General features: G+C 47.8%; 1 protein-coding gene across 17 annotated transcripts in view; it reads right to left on the bottom strand.

Annotated features, from left to right (window-relative positions):
• Positions 1-12814, bottom strand: part of MBNL3 (muscleblind like splicing regulator 3) — a 96816-nt gene that overhangs the window by 28454 nt on the left and 55548 nt on the right. For 16 of the 17 annotated variants that reach the window (XR_012630720.1, XR_012630722.1, XR_012630721.1 and 13 more), the window contains one exon: positions 6101-6265. Coding sequence is in view for 13 of the 17 variants with exons in the window: in XM_074882719.1 (XP_074738820.1) it covers positions 6101-6265 (165 nt within the window). In the remaining 4 variants the exon portion in view is untranslated. Of the gene's footprint in view, positions 1-3454; positions 4214-6100; positions 6266-12814 lie in introns of those variants that run through there. The other variant, XM_074882726.1, reaches the window with a different exon arrangement.

The following is a 12814-nucleotide window of genomic DNA, read 5'->3' as shown; positions in this document are numbered from 1 at the left end:
ATCCTTTGAAGCAGGCTTCCCCTGCCTGACCTCAAACACAACAAGGAGCCAGCCCAAGGACCTAGCTGGTTTCTGAGATGTAGGGGAAATGTTCCTCCCAGTGCTCAAGCAGAGGATGTCATGGCATTTGTGCAGACAGGGAGGAAGACTGGGGGCTTGCAATGCCTCACACTGAGTGAATTCACCAGAAACCGGTGGGAATGGATGTGAAACGTTCACGAAGAGATGATATACCAGCCTCTCCACCAAAACCACTATGAACTGGGAGGCAGGTCCTGGTCCCTGAAACACAGTCCCCACCTCCAAGGCCATTCCTCAAAAGCAGCCCCTCTCCTCACTGGGAGCAACTGGCAAGGGCTAATGGATCCAAACTCAATCTGAAGCAAGTGGAGGAAAGAGGTCCATGAGGAACAATTGATGAGTACAATCTACTCATGATCCTGGAGACCAGCAGAGGGGTACATGAAGGAGCAGGACGGGTTTTTATCACTGTCGCTGGTTGTTCACCCACTTCTATGCCCTGACATCTGCTGCTGTGTTCCCAAGGTTTCACAACCGCTTCTTCTGCCCGCCTGAACCGTGCACTTGGTGCCGCTGATGGAAAGCGACAGCTCTACTCCACACCCTGCCCACGGGCAGGGGACTGACACTCGGCAGCCGTGCAGGCATTTTCAGCGGATGCACAGCCAGAGAATGAGCAGACCTCACTCAACACGTTAAATCTAGAAGAGCTGGGGTTTTAAGTCTGAAGTGCGCTAAGCGCACTGAAAACTGCTCCTTTGTAAGCTGGCATCAGGGAGCTCTGTATTTATTGTGGCTGATGAGGGAAAAAGATGGGCTGTGCTCATTGCCAGCCCTGACTGCCTGTCTTGGATTGGGAAATCCAGTCTGGCTCATGCATCAGCACCAGTAATAAAGATGCTGCCAGCCAAATCACTCCTCCCTTTACGTCTGTGCAGGTCCCCCGTGCCAGGCCTGTCCTGAGGGAATTCAAGTGAGTTTCTTCCTTGCAGCCAGAACCCAACTGTAATTTTTACTCCAAACAGCACTGCTCTCCCCAACATGCCTCCCATCCACCTCTTGTGATTGCACCCAGCCAGGAGATCCAACAGATCAATATTATGACTGTACACTAAAAAAAAAAAGTCTCAATTTAGCTTCTGGTGTGTTCCAGGGCAAAACAAAAGGATTGAAAGTATCACCACTTACCCCACTTACCCCTGCTGTTCCCCTTAGAGCTCTTGCAAATTCAGGAAATACAGGGGCAGGTTTCCTTGCAAAGTAACTTTTATTAACCATAGCATATGCAGACACTACTAAGTAACTCCTGAGCAGAGGGAAACAGGCTACAGTGCAGCAGCAAAGGGGTTCAGACTGGTAGCAGCTCACAAGACTGGTTTACTGAGTATTAAAATGCTTGTAAGAATAAAAAAAAAAAAAAAAGGCAGCTGAAATGGCTGTTGTGAGAACACATCTCAGGGGGAAGGCTGCCAAGGACTTCAACAGCTCTGAGCTTCTCACAGACCCCGAGCATGGGAACTGTTGGGTTGAAGGTGTGAGCAGAGAGAAGGGACCATCCCAGGGAGGGGCATTTGTCACCACCAGTGGTGACAGAACCTGGAACAGCTGATTTTGTTAACAAACTAGAAGTTGCATTCAATTTGCCTAGCAGAAATTGTGCTAAAGCTAGAGAAGAAACACAGAGTGGGTGTGAAGAGGAAGGCAGAGGAGCGGCTGGTGTTTTGTCGAACACAAGCGCTGTCTCAGCTGGGAAGTGTTGATTCTGAGTTACCTCAGACCCTAAAAAGGGAAAGCCTGAAAATGAGAGACCCAGTATAAATACAGAGGTGTTGATGGGATGAAGGAGGGGAGACAGGTCACTGCTAAGCAGCTACACATGGAAAGCACACAAAAAACAGTGGCAGCATTTATTAGTATGGTGATAGAAACATAGAAGATAAAGATCTTGTACTGACAAGGCTAAAGACCCTGATACTGAAAACATAATTGATGCTGTTCAGAAAAAGCAAAAACCTGTGTTCCCCTCCAACGCAACTGCACGGGGCTGGCTGTAAAATCACCCCTCTAACGTGATGGCTGAGCATGCTGGAGTGAATCCAACTGGCCAAAGCATCCAGCTACCTACCACCACAGATGCTTGTTTCCCCAATCAGACCACAAAGGCACACTCCCAGCTCAAAGGATCTCTCATTTGTGGGCTGCTGTAGTGTAAAAGTCAGGTGTTAACACCCCACAGCACTGCCTCTTGGCAGACACCAGCTCCCGGGTGGGCCAGGGTATGTTGTTTATTCATTCCTAGGGTGCCTTTGACTAGAGGCTGAGATAAAGATCAGTTTTTTCCTGCATGGCACAAATGCATGCCCAAGACACCTGTTGAAATCTGCTCCAGCACTTGTTCCAAGCATCACTGGCCAAGCAAGTTGCTCACCCTGTGCTTTTAACTTCTCCATCAGCACCAAGGGGTGGCAGCAGGGTCCCACTGCCCCAGGAGGGGACACAGGGCTGGGTTAAACTTTGGGTTGTCTTCAGGGTCATGGGTGACTCAGAGCTGTCAAGATAGTCCTGGCTACAAAGACCTTGACAGGAAGAAAAGATGAAGAGCCTGTGAAAACAAAGAGAGCTCAGAGAGGGGAAACAACTTCCCAAGGCAGCAGCAGAGGCAGCAGCAGGGCAGGAGTGTAGGCAGGTGTGTCAACACTACCATGCTCTATCCAACTGCCTGCTCAGATGCAGCTAACAGGGCAGCGCCATGCAAGCCACTGCCCTACTCCACCAGGTCAATTGGGAGCTGGTGCTGAAGCACCCCCATGGCCAGCTCCAAAAGCCTGTTTCGCACTGCTGCAAAGGGACAAAGCAGAATAGACAGGGTGGGCATCAGGCCCAGGGTGCAGCACTTTTTGGGTGGTCTTTCTTTGGCACACACATGGCTCAAAGAGACCGTATCTGAGAAACCAGACACAGCTTTGACCAAAATGGCTTTCCGTATTGATGCCAGAGCCCAGCTCTATCCACCTTCAACCTGACTTTTACACCATCCAACAGAGAGGCACAAAACCAGCCCAGAGAGCTTCCAGCACAGCTCAACCAAAGCCAGCAGTCAAGGTGAATCTGGACTTTAAAGTCAAAACTTTACTAAAGTCTTCCTACTTGGCACCTACATGGTCTCTCCAAGGTCTCTCCCAGACAAATACACCATGCTGAGCAAATAGACTGCTCCATGTCCTTGCCTGACTTGTTTGAAAGTGCTGTACGAAGCAGTCTGTTTAAAACTGCATCACAGGCACCAAACGTTCACGTGATTCTCAGCTTTGCACAAACGGTTAGCAGCAACATCAGAGAGCAACCAGAGACATCAGAGAAATAAGCTCACACTAGCAACCATTAATTCACACCTAGTAAGCCTTCCGTGAGCAGCGTGCAGCAGGCAGCCCACCTGGGACATGGTTCTTCTCCAAGCAGCACCTTCATTAAACAGCCATCATCAGGGTCCGGTCTCTCGGTTCAACGAGAAGATTAGCTCTTGCTTGAATGTCAGCGGTGGTGCAAGAAGATCTGGCAGTGAATGTTTAGATGGAAGCTCATGGACAGACATATTCAATGCCATTTCAGGAAGCATGGTGAAAAGCTGCTGTGTCAAGTGCTGGGCTTTTTTTTTTTTAGTTTTGTGGGGTGGTTTTGGTTTTCTCTTTTTCTTTTTTTTTATATGGTAGCTTTTCTGGTGAAAATGCACTTTAAAATGTCTAAGCATTCAGCTATTGTTTGGAGCTATTAAGCACGCTGTTCCAAATCTCGTCTCTGGCAAGCATCCCAATTAAGCAGGCATCCCGTTGATCAGCTTTCTGATCACATGGGATTTGTTCTGCTGCTGCATCTGATATAATACTTTCTGCTTTGAAGAATTTCATGTGTAGCCAGGAGGCGGCCCCACCCTTCTCATTTAGAGAGAAAAAAAAATTCTCAAAGCCTACTTCCACTGGCAGCATCTTCAGGAAATCAAAGGCAGGTGAAAAAGCAATCTCTTGTTTGTCCTGAAATTGGTGTGGAGCGAGTCGGGCAGCAGGAATTAGACCAAGAGCTCGTCTACTCTGAGCAAAGTGTGGGAAAGCAGGAAGGGAGCAGTCATTGCAGAACAGTTTTTTATTTTTCTTCTTCGCCCATGTCTCTCTCATGGCACAATTTAGAAACCAGGGACCTTTCTCATCAGATAAGGTTACCCCTGAAATGAGAGCACTAATAAGACAAACCATCAGATTTAGTCTCAGAGGCAATTTAAAAGGAAGGACTGGAATTGCAGGAGGAGTGATCTGGACCTGCAAGACTGCAAAATGGGAAGATGGGAACTTTCCAAAGAGGAAATCCCAAAGATGTTTTGAATAGCCAGCCAAAGCGTCCACTGTGAATTCCCCACAGAGGAAAACCCCAAACAGGAAAAGTATGCTTTGCTACAGGGCTAGGAAATCAGTGCTACCATTTTGTGGGAATTCAGGATTTCCTTCTCATGCTCATGTACTTTCGTGAAAAGTGAACTCCACAAAAAGAGGTGCAAAGATCACAGCAGATTAGAGTTTAAGGTACAGAGCAGCTAAAGAATCCTGTGGCCCATTTTCTCTTCTGCCTCACTTTTCCATCTTCGAGACGGGAAGAATAAACAGCACTTCCCTAGCTTACACGGCAGGGTGAAGATAAAGCTGCTAACACACACGCAGGATGACCAGAGTGAGGGTGCACATGGAAGAGCCTTCACAAGACAGGAGGAACACACCAGACTGAGGAAATGTCTCAGCAGGGTGGCAGAGCACCATCATGGAGGGACACTGGTCAGCTTTCCCTCCTGAAACACAGAATCATTGCAAGCTCTTACACCGAACAGCACAGCAGCATCCAGCAAGGAAGAAACCTCCACCAGTCTCTTGTGAGGATAAACCAGAGACACTCCAGCTTGTCAAAGCTGGGGTGACAGCTGCTGAGTCTGAAGCCTCATTTGGGCAGAGAAGCCAGGCACTGTAGGTGGGACAGCAAGAGGCCAAGTCCAGGTTTTTTCACAGACTCGCACATCTTCAGGCTGGAAGAGTCTGTTCTAGGGATCCAGCCAGACCTTCTGTGTGGCACAACACAGGGAACATCGCCCAACAACTGCACATCAAGTGCACATCACCCCAGGAAAGACATTCAACCCCGACTTTAAATGGAGAATTCTTAATTAGGCGCTCGGTTAAAAATGTGCAGCTTATTTATGTCAGCACCAAAGAGTTGCTTTGAGACCCTGACGTTTCTTAAAATATACATAGCGGCAGACTCAAACTCAGCTGACAAATATCACCCCATCCCAGATACACCAGCCAGCAGACACAAGCCATCCTCTTCCTGGCATAACAGGGTTCTCCAGCCTGAAAACCTGTTTTAACTGATAGGCTACAGCAGGGACAGGCAGTGAAGGCTTCTCTGAACTACATGCTCTGCAAACACCCATCTCCCAGAGGCTTCCCTCCCTACCTGAAGAGAAGCAAATCTTTCCTGCTGTTAGTACAAAACAGCATTACTGTGAAAAACAAGTGACAGGACTGTGACATTAGCACAACTCTCTGCTGGGACAACTGCAATGAAATGGGTCACACTCCCAGAGAAGACAAAAATGTATTAAAGTCTGGGTAGGATTCATCTTCCCCAATTTTAGCCCACCAGTAAAACGCATTGAGTCCAAGGGAGTCAATTAGCCTCTTGCCACAACATGGAAGAACTCCAGCATCCTCACCCCAGTGTAAAACAGCTATCCAAAATAAGATCCATTGGAATTGAGGACTTTTGGGATGTACATGAATTAACTGGTCAAATATCCACCTGGTGGTAAGACCCTTCTACTTGATGCCCTGAATCTCACAGCTCCTTAATGATCAGAGGAAAGGGGAGCCACAGGTTGCAAGAGGATGCAGAGGTAACATCAGACATCCCTCTGGAAGATGCTGCCCAACTCCGTGCAGCACGAACAACCACCTGAGCAAAAGCACAGGGCTGGGGCCTCCGTGAGCAAACAGGAAGGAAACATGGAGCAGAGTGAACGCAATTCACTGCTGTAACTTACAATTGGCTGTAGCTGCGCGCCTGGTAGCATGAACTGCATTTGCTGAGCAAACATGGCTGCGGCTGTCTTCTGCTGGATCAGGTTGTTGCGTCCATTTATTTCAAGTTGTGTTTTTAAGTGCGGGGGAGGGTGGAGATATTTGCAGTTCTCTCGGGTACACCGGCCCTAAAAAACACAATGAAACAGCATTTCAGTGAATGTAACACTCAGGGCAGTCAGAAAAATTTAATTAAGGATTGTTTGGGTTACTGTAACACCACAATCACCTAGGCGGAGGCAGTTTGGTAGCTGCTGTGCCTCTTTTGTGATTTTTCTATAGAAGTGCAATACTGAGGTGAAGAGAAGAGCAACATGACTTCTACTGTAAACCCTAACTGAATACTATCAAGTTAAACCCAAAAGTTAGGCTTCCTGATGTTAAAATGATTGCTGTAAAAAAAAAAAATAAAAAATCTAACACAAAGTATTTTCAGAAGTTAGTGGCAACAGCTCCAGAAACAACAACGAAAATTCCCCACTTGCGTGGGTTTTTTCCCCTCCCTCCCAACACCAGACCACTTAACTAGTCCTGACAATCAGACAGTGAGAAACAAAATCGTCTCCACCACTTCCCCAACTGTGCTGGGTAAAACATTAAGGTCACAGCTCTGTAAAGCAACACCTCTGATCTTCAACATGCATGTACTGAGATGCTGAGAACTGGTAGTCACAGGAGGAAGAATTGAAACAATCTCGCCTTCGTGCTTTCCTTGGTTAAAATCCACAGTATGTTGCATCACTACTCCCCCCCCCCCGCCCAATTAAACATAAGCACGAGGGAAGCCAGTGGCTCCTAAAAAGCAAAGGATCACTAATGTTACAGATCACCTGAAATCAACCAAGATCATAATTTTTAAAAAACATCTCTAAATTGTGCCTTGCTTGAGTAGTGTTTGCAAGTGGACATAGGAAGATAAATACCAATAGTCAACTGAACACAGAAAACTAGTATCAAATTTTGTCATGAAGATAATTATTGAAAAATAGGGTTTTTTTCCCCCCCTTTCTCTGTGTATTCCCTCACCAAGAAACAGAGGCATACAGAACACAAGAAACATTTTAAGCAACTTTATGCATAAATTTTAGAAATAACTCATGGTGAGTTTTTTTGAGGAAGTAATTCTTCTGTAGCTATTCAGAGCCTAATAAAACAAGGCCAGGCCTGGGGACCACAGAGTTGTTGCATGACATAACTAGTAATTGTTCTTGCAGACAGCAAAGGAGCGGGACCATCCATTACCCAGCCTGTCCCTGGCACTCTCGTCAAGGGCTGGACACTGAGTTCTCAGTCTCAATATAATTAATTTTGCTTCCAAAAAAGGGGCACATTGGGTGACTCCACATACCTGCTCCTGTCAGCAGGATCACACGCAGCAGAGCCGTAACCGCATAACCAGGTCCACACGGGTACACACATTACACACCAGTGCACCCAGCGCACGGACTGGTGGAAACCCCCTGGGATGGGCCCCTACCTGCATCCAGGATGCTTCCCTAGGGATTTTTAAGACCTGTCTCTGCCTGCACAAATGTATGGGTGGAACTGCTAGACAGTCTGGGTACCACTGCACAAAGTCAACACAGTGACCCACTGCAGGGTCTCCTTTTGAACCCCCAGCCAGGATCCTTGGCAGGCCGAGAGAGGGGCAGGACACTGGAGAGCAGCCAAAGATCTGCAAGCTTTGTGTGCGCTCTCCTCTGCCCCCTTTCTTGGTGGGGATAATGGCTTCACTGGGGAAAGGGCTGCAGAGCCCGTTTGCAGCGTGAAAGGGGCTGTATGATGGAGCGACATGAGAAACAGACTTCCCTCTTATCTCCTCCAAGGAGATCAGAGTGTTAAATGAAACTCCTGGCCTCCTGTTGTTATTTAGAGACAAATAATTCAATGCAAGAAGTGATGGGCTAAACCTGACGGGACAGGAAAAAGCACTCCCAAACTTCAGCAGCCTGCTTTTGCGCAGTGAAACTCTCTGCCCTGCTCCTAGAAGAACCCCGTGGCTCCCAACAACCCAACTCAAAAAGAAAGCGGCTTTTTTATGCTATTGTTTTGGCTTCTCAGCAACCCAATGATTCCAGATCCCCAGCAGCAAGTTAATTGCTCAAGGGCTCCAAGGACATGAATCTTCATCACCGCTTTCTTATATCTGTGTAAAGTGCGGGTAAAATGGCACCACGCAGCTGGCTAGTGCTCAGACAACCCAGCACTACTACAAGGTAAATACCTGCATTAACCTGGAAGGAGGACACTCATCAGCACTAGGTAGGTTTGGGTCATCCTTCTCATGGCATCTTTCCAGCTGCATGGAACCAGGTCCCTCCACACCCCTTTCCATCACTTAGGACCAAACAAGAGCCCAGCATTCAGGCTCAGAGTGTATCTGCAATGTCCCACCTCCACAGCTTCTGCAGGGCTACTCAGGTTGCTGCAGACCAGGAGCAGACCCCGCAGAGCAGCGGGTTGTTGATGGCCAGGCAGCTGCTCTATTCTAAGCTCCAGCCTCCAAGAGCTTACACATCTGCCTTAGAAATTCCTCCTGGTTGAAACTTGGCACAAGCACTTTGGGCTGGGAAAACACTAATTTCTACCAAATTTGGAATAAATCTGTGTAGATGTTTCTACACTGCAGGAATGGAGAAGATGAAAAAGCTACTATTTTTTGTAAACAATACTTACAGGGCCTTCTTCAACTTGAAAAGGACTTTGCTATTCCAACTGAAATTTTGCATATCATTGATACCAGTCACCCCAGCTTGGTGTGAAGCTTTGTTCTACTTTTTTATCAAAACAGAGTTTATTTAATTCCAACAGGGGGTTCTACAAACAAAAAGTTTTTATTACCAACAAAAAAACCCCACCATACAGCACAAAGCCTTGATCCTGCAGACAGAGCTGTGAGCAGAAACCAGTGCCCACACAGAGTGCTACTGGTTTCAACGAGGATGCGTATTTGCAAGGAACTGAGCGCTGTGCTGATGCTGCTGCAGAGTGAAGGCTGTGAAGTGCGGCACAGCTGTCAGGCCTTCTAGAGCTCTAGGAAGACTAAATTAATTACCACTGCACTCAGATTCAAAACACCTTCAGTCTAGCTCCTCCTCACCATCATTTTGATCCTCAGCATCACCAACAACTGCGTTTCACCAGGACAGGTTAGATGCCACAGCTGAGTCGGGTTGCCCTCTCCAACATCACAGTAGGTTCCTCATCTCTCAGACAATGAATTTTAGGAACTGATGATGTGACTGTGACATAAAATGTTCCCAGTTTAGACATCCAGCTATGAAACAACTTTCAAGATGTCTTGCTCTAAAGTGATGGGCACCTGTAGCATCCTCCGAACTCCAACACTGGTAGGGATGATCCCTTCTTCTACACTTCTATCACAACACCCACAGTTCTCAGTACTTCTCAGCAACACATACACTCTTCAAGACTAATTTCAGCTCTACGAAAGCTGCCAGAAGGACAAAGGAACTGCCATTACTCACTTCTCAGTACCAGCTGCAACACAGCAGGGAAAACAACAGGGAACTGGTAGCAAATCTGCTGTGTGGATACTGGGCTGGGGACAAATAAGGACAACTCCATTTTATACCTGGGTGGCCTAGGAATATAATGTGAGAGAAGACAACAGATGTCAGGCCTCTAAGTTTCGGATGAGCATCTTTATACTAAAAGGTGCAGTTTTGTTGTAGTGACTAGCTGTAGCTCAGCACAGAGCACAGGACAGTGCCAGTGCCCTTCACAGAGACCAGCTGAGACACTCTCCAAGCTGAGCGTTGCACCAAAAAGCACCATCCTAGCACCTGCAGTGGGTCGCTGCATGTGTTGGGAAGGGGCATGGAGCTCAGACTGACCTGTGTCAGCAAGCAGCGTGCTGAGCCTGCTGGGACCAGCGCAGCCATCCTGTTGTAACTGCTGTTAATTTAGCACGAGTATTGACTCCAGGGAAGGCGCGTTCCCACCCTGCCCCGGGTGGCACGTGAGCCTGTAGCCAGGGAATCACCACCCAGCAACAGACTCTGCTGCTGGCCTTAGTAACATGCTAAATATAGCTGTATCTTCTGGCTCCTTACAAAATGGAAGGAGTCTGAAGGACCATATTCATCAGCTTCTTTGCCAACTACAGCCAGAAGGGAAAAGCATATGGACTGCACTTCCCAAGGCTTGAAAAATGGATATTAAAAATAAATCATTAAAAGATTTTATAAGAGTATGTTCTCCCCCTTTCTTCTCACACACTCCCCCACCCTTACAGTAGGCTGCTGGCATGTGATTGACTCTGTGTTGCCAACTTAAGTCATGCTGTGATGGTGCATACTGTAAATGGCTGGCATCTGACACTAGCTAACATGACAGCAGCTTGCAGTGCAACAAAGCCAGCTGTTTCAAGTGCAGCACTGATGGCAGCAGACTTAAATCCAGCAGAAAAATCTGCATCACACCTGGCTGTTTGGAGTCTGCTGGGCTGCACCTTGTCATCTGCATCCTACCTCAGCGGGATGCAAATAAAAGCACGCTGGGTACTGCACCAGGCTGGATGAACCTACCCGAAGCATGCTGCCCAAATTCTCTTCTCCTGGCTGCTGAAGTGAGCTGAACTGTGTTGCAGAAACAAGACTTCCAGCACAAACCCAAGGCTCGCTCACATTTGCACCAGTAATGCAGTTTGTTATGGTCTCTTTAATCCTGGACACCAGCAAGGGGTTCCACAGCAGACACATGTTTCTGGTTTTAATGACTGCACTGTATGTCCCGTCAATCACCAGCAGTTCTAGTGTGAAAATCTTTAAGCTAATGTTGCTTTTCACACACTGGAGGCTGCAGTAGGCTTATGCCCTGACTGTGCTGTCTTTTACACAGACACTGATGACATGTGCAATGACTGACAGCAAAAAGAATGAAAAGAGACCAGACAGGAAAGGATTTCCATGTTTTGCACAAAACCAGGCACCAAAACACAGCTTGTCTACATAACTTTTCCCTGCATGAAGCAGCAGATTTCCACCCCCCCAAGAGGAAATCAGTGGGGAGGCACATTCAGAGATGCGCTGGCCCTGCTTACTCAGTGCCTGTCGCTCCAGCACTGAGGCACAAAACGCTCTCTGCTTTCCATCCCACTCAGCACATGCACACAGAGCCCTTCTCCTGGCCGGGGGTCCTCGCTCCTGCCAGAGCCTTCCATGGCTTTCACATATGCAATACAACCTCAGCCACCACAGTGTCTGCCCCCGCATCTGGAGGGCAGGCAGAGACCAGGCTGCAGAACTGCCCACAAAGCGTGAATTGTCATGCAACAGTGGGAGGCAGAAAGTGGGCAGCTCTGGGCTTCATCCCTGTGTCCATGCAGCACAGCTAAGAACATGTACTGAGCAACACATGCTGCTCCAGGTCTACCCCTACTGTCATCTGCTCTCTGAGAAAAAAGATACTGGGAGGCAGACTTGGTAGCTGGTAATGCCCAAGCTCCAAGTCCTTCACCCACCCTACAGGGTCTTGCAGCTTCGAAGTTACCCTTTCAGGAAAGCAAACCACCAGGGTGTTGGGAACACTGTCCATCCACCACCCCAACTCAAGTGCTTCATGCTTGCTACCATTTGTCTCTAAGCAATTTGTTCCAGGGCTGAGCAACTGGCATGCTGTCTGGATTGCGTGGCTCATCCTGCCACCTCCAATGCTGCATCACGCTCCTCTTTCTACACAGGTAGAGAGCTGTGCTGTAGGGAGGAAGGGAGATGGCTGTCCATCTCACTGCTGAAGCAAACACCACCTGCACGGCAAACAACATCAAATAGCATGGAAATGACATGTTTTCAACTGGAAAACAAAGGAGGATGGAGCCAGATCATTAGCAAGTGTTACCTCTCACAGATAGGTGTTCATGCAGCCAAGCTGTCACTCGCTGCAGTTCTAAGCCTAGCTCTGTACATACCTTATCTGCAATTCCTTTCTACAGGCTAATGAAATGTTAAAAGTTACGCTGCCAACCGAGTCAGTGAGAAGTACAACCTTGCAACCTCCCTTGAACATTGACCCTGGCACAGTACATCAGATAACTTCTGCTTAATAGCAATGCTTTTCTCCTCGCAGTGTTGGAGCAGCTCACTTTTACAGAGAGGTTTTAAAGTGTAATTACGTACAAAGCAATCCTCAAATGTAGGTGGGCTAACAGCCTTCCATGAGAACACATGGATCCTAAAAAGCAGGTCTAAAAGGACGTCGAAAAGTGACACATCACCCCTAGGCCTGCACAGATCAACTTCACTTATTTTCTTTGTACCTATTACTTGTGTATTTCCCAGACAAGGGACTCCAACACATCACTCTCCCCACAGCTCTAAAACTCTTCCTGATTCTCAGCTGCAGTTTTGCTCCTCCTGCAACCAAAGCCTAAAACTTGTCTTACCCCAGAGGGCCAGAACAGGGATAACTCCCTTCCTCTTTGAGGAAGGACCCATACTTAAAGGCTGCAGTCACACCTATTCCCCTCCCTCAAACCTCTCTGCTCCAAACTACACAAACCATTCTTTCAGCTTCATGAGCACGGTCTCCAAGCCCTTCATGGAGGGCTCCCCTGGTCAGCTTGCACCCCTGCTGATGTGTGCACGCACAGGGCACTGTGCTCAAGGCTAACACCTTATCAGTGCTGTGCAGATACGAAGATTTTTTTCACATGT

The sequence above is a fragment of the Strix uralensis genome, chromosome 13 (genome assembly GCF_047716275.1).
Source record: "Strix uralensis isolate ZFMK-TIS-50842 chromosome 13, bStrUra1, whole genome shotgun sequence".
NCBI classification, from domain to species: Eukaryota; Metazoa; Chordata; class Aves; order Strigiformes; family Strigidae; genus Strix; species Strix uralensis.
This window is presented reverse-complemented; position numbering and strand designations above follow the sequence as displayed.